General features: G+C 41.4%; 2 protein-coding genes across 8 annotated transcripts in view; one reads left to right on the top strand and one right to left on the bottom strand.

Moving 5' to 3' along the window:
- The first annotated feature begins 1,612 nt into the window (after positions 1 to 1,612).
- On the top strand, positions 1,613 to 15,071 carry CDR2 (cerebellar degeneration related protein 2). Its single transcript, XM_075165180.1, has 5 exons — positions 1,613 to 1,749; positions 7,138 to 7,250; positions 11,932 to 12,080; positions 12,354 to 12,518; positions 13,716 to 15,071. Exons 1-5 carry the CDS (start codon positions 1,671 to 1,673, stop codon positions 14,581 to 14,583), a joined length of 1,374 nt encoding a protein of 457 aa, XP_075021281.1. The 5' UTR covers positions 1,613 to 1,670; the 3' UTR covers positions 14,584 to 15,071.
- Positions 15,072 to 17,610: 2,539 nt separating this feature from the next.
- Positions 17,611 to 21,574, bottom strand: part of POLR3E (RNA polymerase III subunit E) — a 30,525-nt gene continuing 26,561 nt past the window's right edge. For 6 of the 7 annotated variants that reach the window (XR_012676106.1, XM_075165175.1, XM_075165174.1 and 3 more), the window contains 2 exons: positions 20,610 to 20,735; positions 17,611 to 18,467 (listed from right to left, as the gene is read on the bottom strand). Coding sequence is in view for 6 of the 7 variants with exons in the window: in XM_075165175.1 (XP_075021276.1) it covers positions 18,411 to 18,467; positions 20,610 to 20,735 (183 nt within the window). In the remaining variant the exon portion in view is untranslated. Of the gene's footprint in view, positions 18,468 to 20,609; positions 20,736 to 20,767; positions 21,092 to 21,574 lie in introns of those variants that run through there. The other variant, XM_075165176.1, reaches the window with a different exon arrangement.

Genomic DNA, 21,574 nt, shown 5'->3' with positions numbered 1-21,574 from the left:
TCCTTTCCCAGAAGATGTGCTCTTTAATTGTACTACAATGAAATCATGCATGAGTATCCCCTGCTTCTTCTTAATAGTCAGCCTTTATATTGAATAGGTTAAAGCACAGGTGTTGACATTTTGTGACTCACAGAAAGCAAATCAGTTTCAGAAATTTCTAGTGGTTACAACTGTGTTAATACAGATGAGCCAAAAGAACAGACTGTTTAAACCAGTGAGACACAGTATGACATTACTTGCATTTCTCCCAGAACTGGATGACAATCACTAAAGGAAACTAGAGCATAAGCCTAAAGAGGAGAAGTGGATTCCCAAGCGATAATAAATTTTGACTAAAGCACGCTAGCTGACATCATGCTCTGCTGTACTGGGTCCCAAAGTGCAGCGTAATGCTCACAGTCCTGACAAACTGGTTGGGCACAAACATCTTCCTCATCGTTCTTCCATGACTTGAACCACATAAAGACAGAACTAAGAATAAACGCTTTCCTAGTCCCGAGGGGTAATACTAAGGGGAAATGCTGCTGGAGCAGAGGGGAGATGCAAACAGAAAGCACTTGGAGTAGGAGGGCAAGTGAAACCCGTCGAATGCCGCCACTCTTTCAAGCCCACGATGCTGTGGCTGCCCAAGCGCTGTAAAGCTGTGACTCCTGGAAGGCAGGGGGCTCTGGAAACTTGCAAGACTGGAAGTTTGGAGGTGCTCGTCTGTTAAAACTGAGCAAATAAAGCTGTTTTTTCCTCAGCAGCTCCCCAGATACGGCACACGGCTCCCTCTTCCTTGTAAGGAGAGGAGGAGAGAGCGAGCGGTGACGGACCGACATGCGAGGCGCGGGGACGGAGACGGCCGTCGTCAGACGCGACAGCGGCTGCCACGGCTGCATGCTCCAGCGGGGCCACGCTCTCCCCTCCCCTTCCGCACTCCGGCGCCAAGGCTCCCCCGGGAGGCGGCGGGAACGCGGCCCACACCTGGGCCCGACGCCGATGAGGGGACGCGGCTGAGAGGAGCCGCGGCTCGTTGGCCGAGCCCCTCCTCCCCTCAGCGCTCCCCAGGGGCTCCCAAACACGGGGCGACTAGGAGCCACAGCCTTCCCTACGCCTAGTCGCCGCTGCCCCGCCCTGGGCTGTGCCAGCTCTGCTCCGCCGCAGACCCACCGGAATACCCCCAGCAACCGCTCCCCGCCGTTAACCCTTCAGAGCCCCAGCAACCACCGCCCCCTTCTCAGGCACTAACCCACCTCCTCTGACTAGAGGCTGCGCAGCCGGCTGCTGGGGCGGGGTGTAATTAGCCCGGACCAACCTTCTCTTCGTTCTCATTGGCGGCCTGACATGAATTTGCTTTGCAATTGGTTTAGGCTCCTTTCGATCTGTCCGGCGGGCGGCTTCCCATTGGCTCCCTGCAAGGGAGGTGAGGGTGTTGTGTTTGAATCGCGGGGAGACAGTGGGCGGGTGGCTGTAGCTTGCCACGTTGCCGCCGGCAGCTTCGCGCAGCCCGACCAGAAGGGGGAGAGGTTCGGCAAAGTCCGGAAACGCTCGGCAATGGCCGGAGGCGGCTTTTAAGGAGAGGAGCGGCCGACGGCTTGCCCTGCCCCGCCGTCGCTCGGCGCGAGGGAGCCGTGCGCGTGAGCGCTGCCGCCTCATCCTCCCGCCGCGCCGTGAGGGGAAGGGGCGCGATGCTGGCCGACAACCTGGTGGAAGAGTTCGAGATCCGCGAGGATGAGCCCTGGTACGACCAGCAGGACCTGCAGCAAGGTGAGCCGGGGCGGGGGAGAGGGAGCGGCGGCGGACGGCGGGGAGCCGCCGCCGCGGGGGGCGTGTGAGGGAAGGGGCTGTGGCGAGGACGGTGTGGGAAGGAAGAGGCCGTGGGGAGCCGCTGCGGGGGGCGTGTGAGGGCAGGGGCTGCGGCGAGAAGGGCGTGTGAGGGAAGGGGCCGCGGGCGGGCGCGGGGCACCGCCACAACGGCGGTGCAGAGCCCGGAGAGACGCCGGGCGCTCGGGCGGGGCGGCGGGAAGGGCGCTCGGGGGCCGAAGCCGCCGGCGAGGGTCGCGGGGCGGCGGGAGGGGAGCTTGTGCCACCCCGCGGCTGTTCCAGCCGGGAGCCCGGGCTCCCCTCACGGCCGTGCTTCCCACTGCCTTGGGCGCGTAGGCAGAGGGATCGCTGTTCTCGGTAAAGATTGCAGCCGTCTTTGTTTGACGGAAGGGGTTGCTGCAGCCGAGTTGAATTGTGCCCTGGTCTCTCTCCGCCTGGGAAGGAGGGAGGGAAGCGGCTCTCCGAAAAGTTGCACCTTGACAGGACGTCAAGCAGCTGTTCAGGGTAGATTCTGGAAATAGCGGGCGCTGGAAGCATCGGGGTGTGTTGCTATATTGCACCTTGTTGAGCCTTTTTGTAAGGGCTTCCAGTCGATGAAGTTGTAACCGTAGCTGTGCTCGGTCCATTATTAAAAACTTAATAAGTTTTCTTCTTAAAATATACGAATAACTTCACTATGCATCAGAATTACACATATCTAGCTCCTGTATGTCATTCTGTCAATAGGTCTTAAACACCACATGCAAGAGGTAAATGCTATTCTCATTTCACAGATGAGGAAGGAGTCACAGGAATACATAAAATGTAATTGGACTAAAAATTTTCTACAGACGTGATATGGAAAGAATGTGCAATTTCCTTAAGAGCTTAGCGGCATTTACGACTGGTATTTACTTAGTTCTACTTTTTGTTATTAATCCTGAGTTCATTTTAAAAGGCCAGCGCGAAGCTGTGAAGTGGCTTCCTGCAAACCTGCTCCAGCCTTACACTTTTGGCTTTTACATTAAAGTACGTTAATTCTTGGGCCCTTGGTAGGTGCTACTGTACTATAAACCATAATGAAATATACTTTTGAAAGCTCTTCCTAGCTAAGGAGTTTTCACACTGAGATCAGGCATCTGACAGCAGAAACTTTGAGACAGGAATAGGTCTCTCTAATTGTATGCTTTGACTATAAAATAGCTAACTGTTTGAAAGCTGTATTTAGGTACTCTTTGCTCGAAATAGATGTTTTCATGGCTCTAGGATATAAAACAATAAATTTAAATAAGATCCTGAAACCGAGTTTGCTGTCAAATGGAAGAGTTGAAAATTTGAAGACATGATTTAGCAATGTTTTTACTATGTCAGTGTTTATGGGGTAGAAGACTGATAAAGAGACTTCACAATGTATAGCAACGGACTTCTTGCCTTATTGATGTTTCTTTAATTTCAATTTTTAATTAAAATGAGTGAAATAGTCACCATTTGGCTTTCTGCTGTGAGCTTTTAAGAAACAGTATTCCATTCTAGAGGTTTGTGCATTTTGAGAGTTGGTTAATGCTCTCTCAACACTTGAACAATCTTTTTCTGTGGATTCTGTCTTTACAAGCCTAAACAGAAGTGACCGATAGCCTTGCCAAAACAGAAAGGAGGAAAATAAACTGATGGGCAAGTTGAAATGCAAAGAAGAAATTCCTTACAGGAATGTTTTTTAAATGTTCTATTACACTCTATTCCTGGAGTCTGAAAGATACTCTTCCTTCTCATAAGACTAAGCAATACCAATGTATGTAAACAGAATAGTAAGATTGCTTATCAGGGTCTCTTGAAACTTTTCACAACCCAAACAATTGGTGCACATTTGAAAACTAAGGAGTAGGTTTATGAGAAACCCTAGGTTGTAAAACTTAAGGAAGCACCCTGAAACAAGCTTGTAGTCCTTGTCAGCCAATCTTTGAAACTTAAAATTAGGGTAGGGTTTTGTAAAACCTTTGACAGTCTTCGTATCCACCAAAAGCTTTTGCTTTGACAATGGAGGTGGGCTTTTCTGGCATGCTGTTCATGAAAACAGAATGCTCATGGAATTCTTTTAAGGATGGGAACAGCCATCCTTCCTCTGCAACATCCATGTTGTGCTGTAGTATGCTGACCTTTGAAAAGGAATTCTTTTATATGACTGCTCTTTTTACATCTTGCTGTTACTCACTTCAGCATAACAGAGGGTAATCTGAACATGGAGTAGGAAATATGAAGCTAAGTACAAAAATTAAGGGTTTAATTTTACAGTTAAGTAAACTTCAACAGGTTTCCTTATATATCTTGCACTACTAATGCCTTTTGCTATTGAAAAGAACAGGCTTATTTTAAAATTGAAAATTCTCTGCATCATTTTGTTAGGTGGGTTATGAAAAAGTAGAAGAGAAGGATTTTGGTACTGTTTTTATCTTTTTCTCAATTATAGTAATGCTGTCAGAAGAGATTGTGGAGAAGTGCTGGTAAGTGAGGGCTGTTTAACATCACAGAAGACCTATCACTAAAGTCTTGTTTTGGTCTAGAGATTTCTGATGGAGAACCAGATGTACGCCAGTACAACTGATCAGATTTACTAAAACGAAGATCTTACTATCTGCACGTATGCAGTTTGCATTATTAAAAACCTCTCTGCTTACATCTTCATGGTGGCAGAACTTAGATGTTACTTTACATAAATTTACAACAGAAAATGCAGCGTGCTTCTAGTATTGTACAGTAACTCTCTAAGAGAAATGTAAATTAACTTTTCCTTCTGTATCTGGAGAACACATATATTGCACATCTCACTCTTACAATTTGCTCTTTATAGGGCTTACAGGTACTTAACAATGTAGAAAAACGGACGCAAAGCAAATTCTTAATTTTAGAAGAGGTGAAATTGTTTCAGTTCTTGCTTTCTGTAGGGGTAGGAGTTAGGGTTTTATTGCATGTTCCTGAGCTCTTCCACTTATCTTCTCCCCCTCAGAAACAAATTGCCTTAATTACAAAATAGTGTGCTTCTCCCATAGTAACTCATTGGTGCTTCTGCCATTCTAATGAACAGAGTGAGCATGTAAGTATAATGACATGAATTCTATTACTCACATTGTATTCAAAGTACTGTGTGGTACGTGCTACTTGATTTAGTAGATGAGGGGGCATTTAAGAATGAAACTATTCACTCCTAAATGTACTTAAACATCAAAACAAACTTTCACTTTGAGAAGGGAAGTGGCAGCAAGTAATTCCATTATGCATTACGTCTTTAACGTAATCCTAAATCCTCTCTAAAGCTCTTATTCTACTCTATTAAAATAGAAGAATGGACTGTTTAGTCTTTGCCTTGAATGATGCCAGTATTGTTGACTAGCTTTAAAGATTGTGGCTCCTAGTAAAGATTTGGGTAGTATGAGAACTTGTGGATCGAGACTCCATTTTATATAGGATGATAGATTCATTGGACTTGAAGACTACAGTATCCTGTAATGTGATGGAACAAACAGCTTGGTGTTTGACTGGGAGTTATTCTGTCCACGGGTAAACAATGTACAATCTCTGTTTAAAAATGGGAAAAACTTAAGCAGGATGCCTTAAGGTTTCCTTATCCAAATACTTTAAACCCCAGCTCTAGAATAGGCTGTGTTTCTTAACAAGTGGTGTTACAATGAAAAAGCTATGTGAGGCTGAACTCCAAGTATAGATCAGTATGCCATGTGGCTCCTAGTCATACATCTTTTGAAACTGTGAAGAACTCCCATGCAGTGTGATTTGTTTTAAATAATTTTTGTGGAATTTATTCTAAGAATCTGTAGGAAAATCTAAGAATCTGTAGGAAACAATGCACTGTAGCTGTAAAGAATGTGTAGAGAATACCACAGCTGTTGTTTTGCCAGAATTGGACATCTACAACTTAATGGTCCTATTCACTTGTCCTTTTAAGTCTGAATTTGGTCTTTGGCTTATGTATGTAGATGGAGTAATCATTTTGGACAGGCTGCCAAACTGAAGGTTAGCACAAAACTATCTTGGAACAGTGTTGTATCCATTACAATGACTAGCTGATAAGATAATTGGGAAAGGGCAGGAAAGAGGTAAGATAACATGTTAAAACAAGGGCATCTTAATCAAATGAAAATGGAATGTGTTTTCTCATCTAGCTACAACCACCGATGATGCAATACATGTCTGTTGTATGTTAATTTAAGTCTTCTTGAAGTGAATCTAAGTTTTTCTTGACTTTTCTTCTGTCTCTTTCCCATTAGTGATGCTAGTTCTATGTGAAAACTAACAAGATTGTATTGCACGCATGTAGGAGACAACCTGGTCATGGTCCAGGTGATGGGAAGGAGGTGGAAAATTAGAGATTTTTAGAAATCTGTTGGATTCTTAACATGTAATACCCTGCACAGAGTAATTACAATTTTAGCAATAACGGAGATTTATTTCTTTGTTGCATTATGTTAGCTTTTAAATTACACGTGTCTTTAAACAGAATAATATAGAATATCTAGCACTACTGATGCTGTTGAACAAATATCAAGCTTCCCTCTAGAAAGGGACTGAGTGTTCAGATGACTTATTTCTTAATTTGAAACAACTATAGTCACTGCACCCTGGAGGTGATTGAAGATGATTGAAGTGAAATTGAGATTAAGTGCCTGAGGAAAAAATGACATTTAAAATGATGTTTTGGAGCACATAAAACAATTCTTGTCTCCTAGGTTTATGAGCTTGAAAAGCAGAATAGCTACATTTCTTTGAGTTTTATGTCTTTTGATATTATTGTTTCACCATAAAAAGCATCTGAAACTTTCATTTAGCACTTTGATCCTGTATGACCTGAGCTCCTTGGTGAAGGGGTAATGGGGAAGAACAGCAAAGTAAGTAAGAGTGCAGTTAGCTTTCGCCTGGGTCTAGCCTGATGAACATTTACAGGTCTTTTACGCTTATTCCTCTAAAATATGAGTGCTGTAAACATGATGAAGTGTAGCTAATAGACACCTTGGGTAGAGATGCTGGTGCAGTACTAGGCAGATAGTGGGAAGTGAAGATGGCTGGATGTGTCTGACCTGTGGCTGAAGGACCAAAGGAGGAACTAAGGAAGCTTCATGAAATAAGAGTATCTTCTAGGTTTCAGGACTGACTTAGACTTGTATTATAGATACTGTATGAATGTTCTACTTAAGTGTAAGCTAACTTTCTTTTTGGGTACTGGAAATAACTTAAAGCCGTTACAACAGCAATAAAAAACCACTTCAGGTATTTGAATTAAAATGCTTTAAAATGGGATTATATTATTGGCTCTAACTTACGTGCAAATATGACTTCTTCGTTTAGATCTTCACCTTGCTGCTGAGCTTGGGAAGACACTGCTGGACCGTAACACTGAACTAGAAGAATCTTTACAACAAATGTATGCAACAAATCAAGAGCAACTGCAGGAGATAGAGGTAAATATTTAAGAGATCCAAGTGTTAAAGCATCTAGACCTGCAACATAATAGCACATAAGTTGAGATCTGAATTTCTTGACATCTGATGGACACTTTAAAGAAAAATACTGAACTTAACTACTTCTGCTACTTTGAGAATTTGAGAACCTGTATAGGCTTGATCATAGTTAGAACTGTTTGTCTCATTACCAGAAGCTTTGTGCCATTAAACTTCATGTTGGGTTTGGCTTGTTTAATGACAAATGACTGGTATTTTTCTTCTTGTACAGAAAAGTTACTTCAGTTATTTTATTGCTAAACTTTGCTGATCTTTCCAGGTAAAATGACATAAAATTATATGATGAATGAATTAATAATTTAAATTATTATATGAAAATATTAGTTGTTACTGCACTGAAATTTAAATGCTGATAAGTGCAGGAGAGAGATTTAAGTAAAATCTGAGGATATGTACTTCCACTAAACTGAGCTGTGACAAAGGGAGCTAAAGTCTATTTCAATTTAAAAGAAAACCAAAAAAACCCCAGCAAAACCAAACACTTAAACAGTATCTAAATACGGGACGTAATGGATATATTGTTCTGTATTTCCCGGGGCGAGGGGGAATCATAACCACCCTTCCAAAACCACTCATCTTTGTGTTACTTAGTGGAAAAACCTGGCCATTTTTGGCAATTTCTCTTCTTTTCTTTTTTTTTTTTTTTAATATTGCTTGTGTTCTTGCAGACCTAGCATTTGTCAGCATAATGAATTTTTTTCAGCTATTAGAGGGCAATGCATGGTCTCTAATAATTAAATTATTAAATATTCAGTACTTTGCTAACTGACAACATATTGGAAACGTAGTCAGCATTTCAGTTTGGTTTTGACAGGAATCACAAGGAACAGGCTGTGACTGGTATACATTAGATTTTTACAAAATCTGAGTTCCTTTGTGTAAGCAGTACTCATGCAGTTACAGATGGTGTGTGGATTTTGTACAGCTGCAACTTAAGACTTAAAACACTTATCACTGCAGTGGTAACAAGTAACTTAAAGAATCCTAAGCTTAATACTTACAGATATATAGGTGTCTTTAAAGTAGTCAGGTTAACACAAATGCAGCATTTTTATTAGGTGATGCACAATTTCTGGGTGCAGGTTTGTTTTTTTTTTTAATAAGATACTTCTGTTTTATACCTCATACTTTTGTCTGTTTCCTCTATTATGTGCTAAACGTCATCTTTGTTATCCTATTCATTCTGTAATACAATGGTTGGAATGGCTGATATTTATATTAGTGCCACAGCATTACAAAAAATGTATTTATTTATGCAGAGACTTAAAATAACTCATTGCCATGAATGGTTTTTATAAAAAGATTAATTCTTAAGATTTAGAGAGGACAAACACTTCAAGGTGCTATACAAACACTGTTCTACTTAAAGTTCAAACCTGTATGAACCACCATGCTTAAGGAAGTGTTTAACACAGTTACAACACACCTTTTGAAGTAACACAGCATAACTTTGCGATAGATAACTAACCTGGCTCATTGAGTGTAGCTACTTAATAAGCAGCTGTATTTTAACGCTATCTGGAAATATGGAAAATGTATTATTGCTAAGCTGCATTCATTTATAGAACTAGTCTAGTGCCATTAAGGATGTAACGTTTTAAGCCAGTTTATTTGCTTAAGCTTTTTTGGTGGGTTAGTGTTTATTGACTACGTAAGAGAGCTTCAGGACCATGAAGTGATCATAAGTGTCCTTCCAGCAGTGATCTATAGTTGGGATGTTGCAGGGTCAAGTACTTGTGTGTTCAGACAACCTCAGACAGTGACAGACTAATTTATACTCTCGATATCTTGCTTTGCTTAGCCAATCAAAAAACCAAATCAAGACTTGTGCAATACTGCTTTTTGAAGGCTTTATTGGTACCTTTCTTCTCTTTCCTCCTCTCCCCCAACATGGGTAGGAGCGTATATTGGGTTGTCCTATTAGCTCCCTCCAAGAGGGAGGGAGAGAGAGGTGGGAGAACAGTTTGTGTGATGCTTCTGACATAAGTAGTGCCTGCACCTTTATTTGCCCAACTTACTGTGTTGAGTCAAAGACCCTGTAGACTCATATCTGCTGTAATAACATGCTGTCTTCTCCGTTCCACCACCTGTCTTAATCTTCTGTCTTTTCCCAGTGCAGTTTAAAAGTGTATTAGCAACTCAAAACATTTATTTCTCCAAAGAAGTCTCTTTTGCATCTGGATTTCTGGTAGAAAAGGGAAAATCAAATGAACCCCTTCTTCAAATACCCAGAGAGAACCTCAAGATGGAGGAAGTGAATATATTAGCTTACTGGCACAAGGGATTGTTACAGGAATTCACTGAAACAGAGGGGAATAAAGTTAGCATATGCAAGGTGCAGTACTTTTTAGCTGGTAAAAGCAGTTCAGTCAGTTATTTTCATACCTATATTTCTGTCTTTTGTGGGAATGCAGGGTACCTCACTGCACAGGATACAGGTGCAAGTGGCACATCCAGTCTCTGCGCTTGATTTTTCCTAATTTTCAATTGCTTTTCTCTGTAACCTAAAGGTGATCTTTCAGCTGTTCCTGTAGCTACTCTACTGCGTCTTTGACTAGCTTTTTTAGTGCAGTGTATCAGTGTAAATCTTTGCGGTTTTCTTCTTATTAATTCACATCTTATGGGTAGCAAAGTCTAGAACTGGCTAAGAAATCATTCTGAAATACAGCACTACCTTGTCTGTGCTGTAAAGGAAAGGTCAAAGGCTTTGGGATGCTCAAGATTACATCTAATGTATTAAACACTAACACATTAAGCGTTTTACAGCCTTGGATCAATTATATCTGACCTCTGTGCTGACACGTGTGCCACTAACTAATCACTGTAGATGTAATAAACGCTGGATTGAAAGGGCAACTTCATTGCTGTCTGAATCTGTTCTCAGCACTCAGACTTCAGAAATACTGACACTCTTCTTTTATCATGTGGTAGAATGCAAGAAGTCTCAACTGCTGCTTCATGTTAGGTGCTCAGTTGCAGGGGAGGTGGAATAAATGTGAACTTCTAAAGTATTTATTACCACATTTATACTTTGTTTTGGTGGCCTGGTTATACCAGGCCAACTTGACCCAGCACTGAAGATACTGGAGATGCAAGGTGGAGAAAATGGTGCTTCACCTCTTTCATTCATCTAAAACTTCTGCAAAAGCCCGTTGTAGTATGTGGTAACATCTAATTCTGGCACCAAAGCCTTGGTTTCTGTGCTTAGCCACGCTTGTATTGCTGAAGAAAATCTGAAGATCTCCTTCCAAGAATAACCAATAGGGAAAGTTAATCTGAAATGGGTCACAGTGAGATTCTGCTGCTAATCCATGTACTATTTTTGTGTAAATCCTCTGTCATGTGTGCACAGGCTACAAAAGCATCTAGCCAACTGCTATCACGTTGATCTTCTGGAAGTCTGTATGTAGCAGTTACTAGTCCTAGATTAACTTCTTATCTGTTCTTAAATTGCCTAAAATGTAAACCCATCAATCTTTTAATGAGGTAAAAGGTTAAGTAGAATATTAGAAGTTTTGAGTATGTAACAGGCCTATGTAAAGAGAAGTAATTCTGCCTAGAATTCTGCTGGATATTCCTACTTGAAGCTTACTTTTCGGTAAGTAGCATGTAGTAATACAGAATATATTGCAAGAAATAAATTCTGTGTAAGAACAAAGTATTTCTGATTTAAAGGGCTAGTTTTTTTGTTCAAGTTTGTCTGATGCAAGCTCTCGTGTGGATTTTTAGAATTGGATCGGTCCTATCCTGGGTGGGACAGTATAAGACACTTGTATTAAGAACCTTAGCTGATTGTTAACTGCTCTTAGACTGAGAATTCCAAGTTCTCTGACATTATTCAAGAAACTTAACAGTCTATGTTGTAATTGTAAAACTAAAGAGGATTAAAATGAGAATACTTCATGTGGAGTTTTATTTTTTAAAAAAGGCAGGAGACTTTTATTTGGGATTACAGTAACTGGAATAGTTCTCTGTGGGTAGTTAAAGATTGAATTCAATAATTTGATTATACTTCCTGACACGTAGTAGCCCACATACTGTCTTAAGTGTGACCACAACCTAAATACTCTTCTGCTGAACCTAATGCTGCTTCAGACTGGAAAAACTTAGGTCAGCTGAAAAGAAATTTAATTATGGATGGTGCCACCCAATATTTCAGTTTCAATGCTAAGAAAATTGTTGGGTCAACACTGTTAGAAAATTTCTGTTGGAGCCCAGTGCAACTTTGAGAAGGACTCAGTGGATAGTTAAGGGCCACGTTGAAGTCTGGATCCATGGCTGTGTTAGTGACGACTGCAGTACAGACAAACCCAATCCAGAAGGCTTATGTACTGGCAAAAGCCTAGCTGCAGCAAGGGTAGACGAACACAGCCTGCACAACCAAACCCAACTCCTCTGGGGAAAAGGCTGGTTGATCAGCCTGGGTTGACCTCCATGACAAAGGCAGGCTGCCTAGCTGAGCTACTGATAGCACCTTTTCAGCTGAACACTTACCAAAGCAACCACTGGAAACTATATTTCTGAAACTTAGTAGTTTCTCTATGAATGTGAATAAAAATGCAGAATAGTAGTCCTGTCTGTGTTTCAAGTATAAACTAGTAACAGCAATACTGTCTTGCAGTACCTCACAAAGCAAGTGGAGCTCTTGCGTCAGATGAATGATCAGCACGCAAAAGTTTATGAACAGCTGGATGTGACAGCAAGAGAACTTGAAGACACTAACCAAAAACTAGTTGCGGAGAGTAGAGCTTCACAACAGAAGATATTAAGGTAAGAAACTTGTACTAGATCCCCTTCCTCACTCCCCATCCAGTTGATAATATGAAAAAGAGCAGTCCAAGTGTATTTGTGTGGTTACTGGGTGGCTGTTTCTGTCTAGTGTCGTTCTACAATACTGCTAAATCGAAACCATAGTTTTATTTAAAGGTCTTTTGGGGCCAAAGAGCAGCCTTCAGAAAAGAAACTACAATATGAGGGGATGGGAAATTCCCGTGTCCTTGACTAAACACTCAAATGTTTTAACAGCAGTCCTTCACCTTTTAGCTTGACAGAGACTATTGAAAATCTGCAAACGCACATAGATGACCTGCAACGGCAAGTAGAAGAATTGAAAAAGTCTGGACGAGGCCGGATGAGCCATGAGAGATCTGACCAGCCAAGATCAATGCATAGTTTCTCATGTTTGAAGGAGCTGTATGACCTTCGCCAGTAAGGCTTTTTACCTTGCATAGCAAAGACAATACTGAAGTTATTTTAAGCAAAGCTTTAAAAACTAAGACACAAACACAGATGTCAAACAAGCTAACATAAAAACATCTAATGTTCACAACGAGCAAAATACCCTCACAGTCCTAGCACTGTGTGGTGTTGCCACAGCTTCTGGCATACTTCTAGGCTGCACTAGGTTTTGTGCGAGAGGAACTGCAGTTTCCACTTTCTGTCTTGAAAGTCTCCAACCATATCAAATTGTAGCCTAGAAAGCTTACCGCGATTTGCACCCCACTTTTTTCAGTCAGATAAAAGCACACACGCAGATAATCTGAAAAACAAACATCCTAAATACAAAGTATTTTCTGTAACTCACCCTTTCCTTGGATGTCTGTGGATGTCTTCTCTTTCGAGGAAGACAGGATTCCTGCAATAGCTTTCCTGAACTTAAGCTGGTTAAAATGATGCTTAAGCTGGTAAAATGGTTCCTGGAGCTCTGGGCTGCTTTTTAAATTTAGAGCAGTTTTACCCAGCTGAACTGCATTAGTATGCCCGTGAGGACAATCACCTGGGGTAAAAGCTCAGACTAGCTTCAGTCCTAGAAGGTAATTTCATAAGTAAAGCACCTCCACAGACAGGCACAACAGGCTTTTGTGTCTGGGCTTCAGCACTACGTGGAGGTAGGACTGTAGAATAAATCTACATCCAAAAAGAAGTTATTTCTTGACAATTCAAAAGATAAGTGGATTCCTTCAAATTGCCAAAGGCTTGTGGAAATACCAGCCTACAGAATTGCCTTGTCAATTTTGAAGCTTGTTTCCACAATCAATAGTGACAAAAGTTAGAAGAGTGGAGTGCTGCAGAAAAAATCTGAGTGTCAGAAACTATTGCATGATACATGGAGGCAATGTTCATTTAAACTTAAATTGTAGGTCTAGTTACTCAATAAGCTTGTCTGTAACTTGAAACTGTTAATGAGCTGCCATTCTCCTTAAGTTGGGAGGCTTGATTTGATGGCATGTAAGTATTTACAAACTCTGTTCTGATTATTAAATGGACTGATAGGTTAGTAAAATGACTGTTATGTATACTTGGAGGAGTGTTAGCACACAGTTTAAATCTGTCTTTACCCAGCACAGGAAAGATGTGGTCAGCTGTACTTCCTACATTTGATAATACTTATTTTTGTTTCTGCAGGTATTTTGTTTATGATCATGTGTTTGCAGAAAAGATTACTTCGATGGATAGTCAGCTAAGCCCTCTAGAAGAAGAAAATGAGAACTTAAAAAAGGCAGTTACAGTTCTGCAAGCCCAACTTAACCTAGAAAAAGAGAAGAGGGTAACAATGGAAGAGGAATATAGTCTTATGGTAAAAGAAAACTGTGACCTTGAACAGAGGCTTGTTGATATAGACTTGTATCGGGCTCGTGCAGAGGAGTTGGAATTGGAAGTAGCTGAAATGCGACAAATACTTCAGTCTGAAAACACATTCCATAATGCAGAGAAATTGGTGCCAGAATCCTTTTTCATTTCATTCAGGGAATCTTCAGAAAAGGAGCTTGGTCAGAGCCTGGCAGATGATGGACTTCTGACTGTATCAGAGCTTGAGAAGAAGGCACTGAAACGGAGCAGCAGCGAAACTTTCCTAAGCAGTGCTGCAGGGGGAGACATTCTAAGGGGCCATGAAGAAACATGTATTAGGAGAGCTGAAGCTGTGAAGCAGCGAGGAATCTCTGTACTTAATGAAGTTGATGCTCAGTATAATGCTCTGAAAGTGAAGTATGAGGAACTATTGAAGAAGTGTCAAATGGATGAAGATTCTTTGAAACACAAGGCTGTACAAACTCTGAAGCAGTATTCCAAAGACCTGAATGTGGGAAATAGCCAGTATGATCTTTCAGCTAGCAATCTAGAATGCACAAATCTGGAGCTAAGTGACTCTCCCACAAATGCTCTTCCTGAATATAAAGCACTCTTCAAGGAAATTTTTAGCTGTATCAGAAAAACAAAGGAAGAAATAGATGAACACAGAGCTAAGTACAAGTCCCTCTCCTCTCAGCCATAACATTGGACACGCTGATGACCTGTTTCTGTTGGTGACTTATCTGTTAGTCAAGAAGGGGAAAAACTTTATACAAATGTCAGAAGACCCCTTATACTGATGGATTTCTTGAGCACTCAAAATGAATGTTTTGAATTGGCTTGTAGACCTGTAGTTAACAAGCTAGTTAGTTAACAGCTAGTCTCCCTGTACCTATGTAGCAATAGATTTAATGTTGTTTAGCACTGTCACACAAACTAGTGGTTGTAAAGCAAACAAACATTATAGCTTAATACTGCACTACTACTTCATACTATACTTTATCTCTGGCCAGAGCAGTAACTGACACTAGTTTTCTTAGTCCACTTCAAAAATAACAGAGCTAAGAAATCTGTACTGTGTTTCTGACAAGGAACCAGACTAAAGCTTTCCTTTGGTTCGCGGGTGATGATCTAGCCCTGTAACTACGTCTGTGTAGAAAATTGATGAAAACAGAGCCCCTGACCGGTACCATGGGCAGCCTCTCCTTGATTCTGGAGAATGAAGCTAGCAGTCTAGCTGAACTTGCTTTGGCAGGGAGGTGGAGAGCTGGCACAGCAGCCTGCACTGTGCTTGGTTTAAGCTAACACCACGTTTTCACATGCACTAAGCTCTCCCATAGATTGGTATAAATGTCTTCCTACTAAGAAAGGATTTGATGTAAAGTTTGCGTGGCTCTTTAGGTATGGTTTCTTATGTAGGGCACTTTGTCTTAAGGCAAGATACTGTGAATTGATTATGTATGTTATTTGGGACCTACTGTTCTTTGGTGGAATGTCTGCAAAGTACATTTTTATGTGTATTTGGTAAGATAGGAAGTTGCAATTTAGCTATTTAACTTTAGTAGTAGCATTGACATAGTGGAATAGCTTTTAATCTTACATACCACAAACTCCAAGTGCTTGAAGGAGACAGGCCAGGTAAAACTTTATCATATTGTTTTGTCTGTTGCTTCCAGTGTCAGCTTCTGTGGACCTATTCCATGCTGCCTGGGGGGTGGGAGGATGGACACAACACGGCCAGAACATATCCTGCTGAAAACAGGGGACTACGCTCTTGTTCTTCTCCTTCTCCACTCCCTAATAATAACTCATATGTATTCAAATTCTGAAAAACAAAGGACATGGAGAAGCATGTTCTTTACAACTGCTTCAAAGTGTGAAGAAAACAAAGGCTAAGAGATTAAGGGGGGGAGGCACAATGAAAGGTGACATCCTTTTCCTTACAAAGGGTCTCATAGCTTAATTTGGTCAGCTGTTCTTGGGAATCAACTTGCTGCCTGTCTGAGTTGCTGCGATACACCAAACAGTTGACACAGAATGTTGAAAATTTCTCAGCTTTAGTTCAACTGCTGCGGTTGCAGTTCTATCTGCCTTATGTTCTATGGTGTTAAGCTTGTGTATAGCTGTCCTTCAGTTGCAGTATTAAGACTTCATATTGTGGGAGTTTCTCTAAAACACGTATTGCATTCTGAAAATTATTTAAAAATGGGAGTCTGAATCTTGTGAATATTTTTCTAAGCAAATAAATAATCCAGTCAAGCTACATGTGTAACTAGTAATTACGCCCATCTGTGCCAATCAGGAAACTGTAAGCTCTGTACAGATGGCACCTGCATTATCTAGTCTTGCCATCTTTCCTATGTAGTTCAGATAGAGTTCCCATTAAATTTGTATTTTAAAAAGGTTACACTAAATGGAAAAGGATAGGCCTGTCTGGGAAAGAAATCCAGAGGGAACTAAGTAGTTTCTCCTCATTGTTGTGGTGTTTGTCAGTGCTGTTCAAAAAGGAGGGGGGAGAAAAAAAGGCAGACAAGCTGCTGTTCTGCAATCAGGTTAACTGTATTGTCACTGTTTTCCTAACACTTGGATCCTCATCACCTGGAGGTCTGCCCCAATTCGGATATGGGAAAGCAGTAACCTTAAATGAGAAAGGCTTGACACTGCTAGTCACACATGATTCACTACTAATATTCCTCACCACTTTAGGGGAAGGGGGACCCACACCTGCTGGACCAGAAGACTTGTACAAGCCATTCAGATTTTTTGGTTAAACAGGTGATCTTCAGTGGTTTATTACTGTTGGCTAATTCAGAGCACTTTCATATATACAATTTCTATGCTTTAGTAGTATCGTAAGTGTTCTCAGATTTCAACAGAACTACTTGATTCTTCTGTAATGTAACTTCTCCTTGGCTACCTGTGCCATTGCTGAGCTCTGGCTGTACTGTACTGTTGTGCAATAAAAAACTCCCAAGGCTGGGTTCTTCTTTCCTAACTCCTCTTGGACTGTGGCTTTCCCAGAGAGAAGCTTTATAGAAGCAGCTATAGGTCAGCTGTGGCAACAGGGCCGAACTAGGGAAGGGTCAACCATGGGTGCATGCAACAGACCAAGACAAAGGCTGCAAAAGCTGCCTGAACTTAAAACACTTCCCAGTTACATTGATGTAGTTAATAAGCTACACTGAAGTATTAAGGTAGAGTTTTAACAGTTTAAAAACAGATATTTTCTACAGAAATGTGAAATGCTCTAAGTATGCTAACAATATTCTTAGCCAATCTTATCTGGATTAACTACCTTAATCTGCTTATTTTAGTCAACAACTCAACTCAGCCTTTTCTGAGCATAAGTAGATGAAATTAATAGAATCTCCTTGAGCTTCTCATGTGATGGAAGTTACGGCAAAGAACACAAACAGTAAAGTAACCATGTTCTACAATGCTTACAGTAAGATATTCCTTATCTTACTGCAGTTAGGCTTCAATGATAAACCTGTAATAAAAAGATCAGTTACTATACCTTGTGCAACAGGCCCTTAGCTTGACAGCCACGTCTAGGTACCCCCTAAAGAATATGATGCAAGCAGAATAATGTAAAGCAGTTTAAGAGGCAGTTTATTATCTACCTCTACTACAACATTCCCGACCTTTCCTTCCTCTATAAGCCTTCAGGCTATAAAAGGAGCAGGTGCAGATTCCATTTCTTCTTGCACAAATACAAGGTGGGGTAGAATTGACCTTCGAGATAAAATTTTATTAAAAAAATTACACAAAATAGAGGTTTTACATTGTTGCTGTGTGGTAAATACAGCTGGATGCCTTCCAGAGGGTGCACTCGGTTACTTACCTCGCTGTACTTGCATACAGTCATGCAAAAAATCCCTCAAACAAAACCCACACCAATATAAGAAATCCAGTAGTTGTTCCACATCTGTTTCAAATGTAGGTACTTTTCCAAATAACTCATTCCACAGACAACAGGTGAGAACAATTGCTACGTAGTACAGAGTTCAAAGACAGTGATTTCGTTCCCCCCTCCCTGGCCTGACGTTTCCACGAACATGACTATCTTCTCTTTATAAAGAGGGCTGCAAGGGCTAGTACAATGCTCAGACTGAATATGAGCATCGAGGTATTTAACAAAAACCGCGATGTTTGTAAACAAATTTAATTTATTGGCATTACTTACAAAATAAAGTATTAGACCATGATTTTCTATCATGTCTGTGTCAGTATATGGTTTTATTTTTTTATAACGAAACAGAACGAGAATTGAAATACATTAGAAATCCCAGATTAATCAAGCTGCAGACAGGTCCCATGTTGTCTTCCTAGTCGCTCTTGCGCCTAGGCAGCCATGCAAGCAGGTGTGTGAGCGTGCTGGGATGTCAATGACTGTCTGCAATGCCCATGTGCCCCAAAGTAGGTCAGATCCTGCCCCACACTCCCGAGGCCACGGCATTACTGTCTGTGCCGCCCGCTGCAGGTGTCCTCTTTTGCCCTGGAGATCACTTGAAACCCTTACCACCGCTGTCAAGACTGCACCGTTCCCTTAAGATACCACATTCCGCCGTAGCTGACACAGCAGTCCTGGGGAGAAAGGGAAAGTCCGTAAGGTCTTGGGAACCATTGTCTGGCTTCGGGACAATAAGCACGATCAATAACAAAAGTCTCCTCTCCAGTGCACAAGAGAGCACAAATCCAGAGCTGCGGGTTATCTCCACGCTGAAGACCATATAGCTTAAATGAAGATGGCAAACACAAGAGGGGGAAGGTTGAGAGGCCACACGGAGGATGAACAATGCAACGGCAGCAAGAAACCAGGCTTTTTGGGGGAGAAGATGGGGATCGTGCAGAAGCCAGCTTAGGAAAGGTTGTGGGGAGGGGTGAGGACAAGGGGAACTGAGGGATAAACACAGGCTGAAGCTCAGGTGGAGAGACTGAAGGGAGCAGCAGGAACGGGCGGGAGAGTGAAAGCAGTCGCCAGATCTGAAGCCTTTTAAGAAACAACGTTCTGTGATAATGAACTGTCAAACCTCAGAACCGTGCTTTGGTATTCTGACCACACGTCTGCTAAGCTTACAGCGGGTAAGCACCACAGCAAAGGAGTTCAGTAAGCGGGTTTTCTTGTGGCTCATTTTCTTATTTCTATTAGATGAGCACCAAGTCTCTCGAGTTCTAAGCTAATGGCTTCTGGTTCTTTTGCTCCCACCCTCCCATTTAGGTAATTCAACACAGGCTTAAGTGCTGCTACAGAACTGACGCTGTGGAGCTTAAAGGGAAAAAAAGTATCTTTTTTCTGAAGTCTTGGGACTCGCACATCGCAAAAACAAATAAGAAATTAAGCATGGAGGCTAGAAAAAGGGTTTGCAGACTTGATCTGCAGATGCAAAAATACAAACCCTGTCAGTCTGTTCCTCTGTGTATAAAAAAGGAGCACACGCAGATGGGGAAATAGGAGTCAACAAATCCAATTTCATTCAAAGAGGAATCCAATCTCTCGTGGCTTGAAGAAGCCAGAGAATCTTCCCATTTCATTAAATCATGCTTCTAAATTTTATTTCAGAAACAACAATAATTTCACATACTTCTGTGACAAATGTATTCAAGGCAAAGAAGCCTGACACAACACAAGGCTGGTCGCACGATGACTTAGTGACTTACATAAAAACAGTACCCAGTTTTTTAGGGGAAGGTATTTTTTCTAGAAATAGGTTATCTGTTAAATAGGAACAGCATCATGAAAAACTAATGCCAGTACACTGCCTAGATGTTCCAGGAGAGCTGATATTCGAGCTCATCTAGTCGCTTGACAAATCTCCCAGCACAGGCAAGCCACATGAAATACAGTCTGGCAGGCAGAAATGTCTGAGCTTATTTTAATGCTAAGAAGACCAGGTTCTTTCAAGCAAGACGAGTTTGCTTATTATCACAGCAACATCTGTAATTTTTCAAATATGCTATTATTCCGTTTGCAGATCCCAATGTAATAAAGTACTTAAGCACTCGTCTTATTGAAGCGGGTGACAGCGAGCAAAGGCCCAGCAACAGCGATTAAAGTATTACATTAGTTGGCAACTTTCTACTTAGCTGTCCCGCATCACTTTTAAAGCTTGTCAATCATGGCCTGTGTGGTCTGTACTTTATACCTTAAACTTCTTTAGCAAGTAAATGGTGCACCTTCAAAGACAGAGATGAAAGGATTCAAATAAACATTCACAATGAAATGTGTTAACTACTACTTTGCCTGCTTGTTTTGGCTAGGGCTTTGCTCCGTACGCTGCTGCACGTCCTACTATAGAATGAAATGCATTTCCTTCTGAGTATGTGGCCCTTGCGCTCTTCAGCATTAACCAACAGCAGTCAGCTGGTAAACTCAGAACACTGTGCAGAACCCTCCCACCTCCTTAATGTTTAACTCCACATTATTTAAAAATAACTCTGAAGTATCACATTTACTATACGCTATTCTCTGCTGGTCCAAGATGACAAATAAAGATTTGTTGCAATAATACAAAATAACTCATGAGTCAAAATCACTACTCCTTGGAGGGAAAGAAGGTAGAATGAGACAAGTGTACTTTTAAGAAAACAAGCTGAAAAACAGGCTTTGTCCACATTCCAACAACAATTGTTCTAGCATCCTTACCATTCGTCAATTCAAGGTAAAATATGATCCTTTGCTCAAACCAAGCATTAATTGGATGAAACCACCACGAAACAGAAACTTACCTTTAACACTCTATCCACCTCCTGCTTGTTTAGATCTTCTCCACATTCTTGACTCAACTGATTCTGGATGACATTCCTGCGCACTCGATAATTTTTCGAAAAGATTTCAAGCAAAACTCGGCGATGCTTTAAAAGTATCATAAATACAAAAAGAAGAACAATTATTCCTACCTTTCTATATATCAAAACTGCACATGCCTTAGTCTGTACAAGACATTCACTGAACTACATTAGAGGGTTCTTGCTTTGTAATCCTGAAACCGTCCCACCTACATCTGCTCTCCAGCAGTGCCCTAGTCTCTGAGGGCTCTACAGGGATCTCTCCAACCCTGCAGCTAGACCTGCACCTGTCCTGTGACCTGGGGCACCTCCGAAGGAAGAGCATGCTGAAGACGGGGCTGCAACATATTCCTCCCAAATGCTTCCACAGGAGTTCACGTGGTCCACTTCAGCCAAGAGGCTGGATGCTGCTTGAGTCTTTCCTATAAAAGTTTATTCAGATCATGGACACAGGAGTTACATTGTCCATCCACATTTTGTTAGCTGCCTTCCCTTTCACTTCATTTACTCTGATAGCAATTAAAACTCAGGAAATGCTCACATATGCTGTAATTATTTCCTGTTCTAAGTATAAACAGATACATCAGGGAACATCATCATTTCATCTCTGGTTAATGTTGCATTACCATCAAAAGGAAAAAAAAAATTGGACTGGATCCTGGTGTGAGGCCTGCATCGGAGAACCCCTTCTCCTCACAGGTTCAAAGTTATTTGTATTCCACTGAGCTAGTTACTGACATGTATTACCAACATACTGTGTTGTTTCTGTCCACACCGCCTTGTCTTGACACAGCAATGACCACCCTGCAAGCTAAGAGCTTCCTCTCAGCTGGAAATAGGTTGGTATTGAAAACTGGACACTTCAATAGGGAAAGAGGAAAACTACCTGCTGTACCAGTTCCAGA

The sequence above is a fragment of the Calonectris borealis genome, chromosome 16 (assembly GCF_964195595.1).
Source record: "Calonectris borealis chromosome 16, bCalBor7.hap1.2, whole genome shotgun sequence".
NCBI classification, from domain to species: Eukaryota; Metazoa; Chordata; class Aves; order Procellariiformes; family Procellariidae; genus Calonectris; species Calonectris borealis.
This window is presented reverse-complemented; position numbering and strand designations above follow the sequence as displayed.

What these genes read in the sequence shown, in the direction of transcription:
- CDR2 (XM_075165180.1), top strand. Translation starts at nt 1,671, where the DNA reads ATGCTGGCCGACAACCTGGTGGAAGAGTTCGAGATCCGCGAGGATGAG. An exon ending in AGCAACTGCAGGAGATAGAG is followed by an intron (nt 7,251 to 11,931) that starts GTAAATATTTAA and finishes ACTGTCTTGCAG; the next exon opens with TACCTCACAAAGCAAGTGGA. An exon ending in GAGCTGTATGACCTTCGCCA is followed by an intron (nt 12,519 to 13,715) that starts GTAAGGCTTTTT and finishes TTGTTTCTGCAG; the next exon opens with GTATTTTGTTTATGATCATG.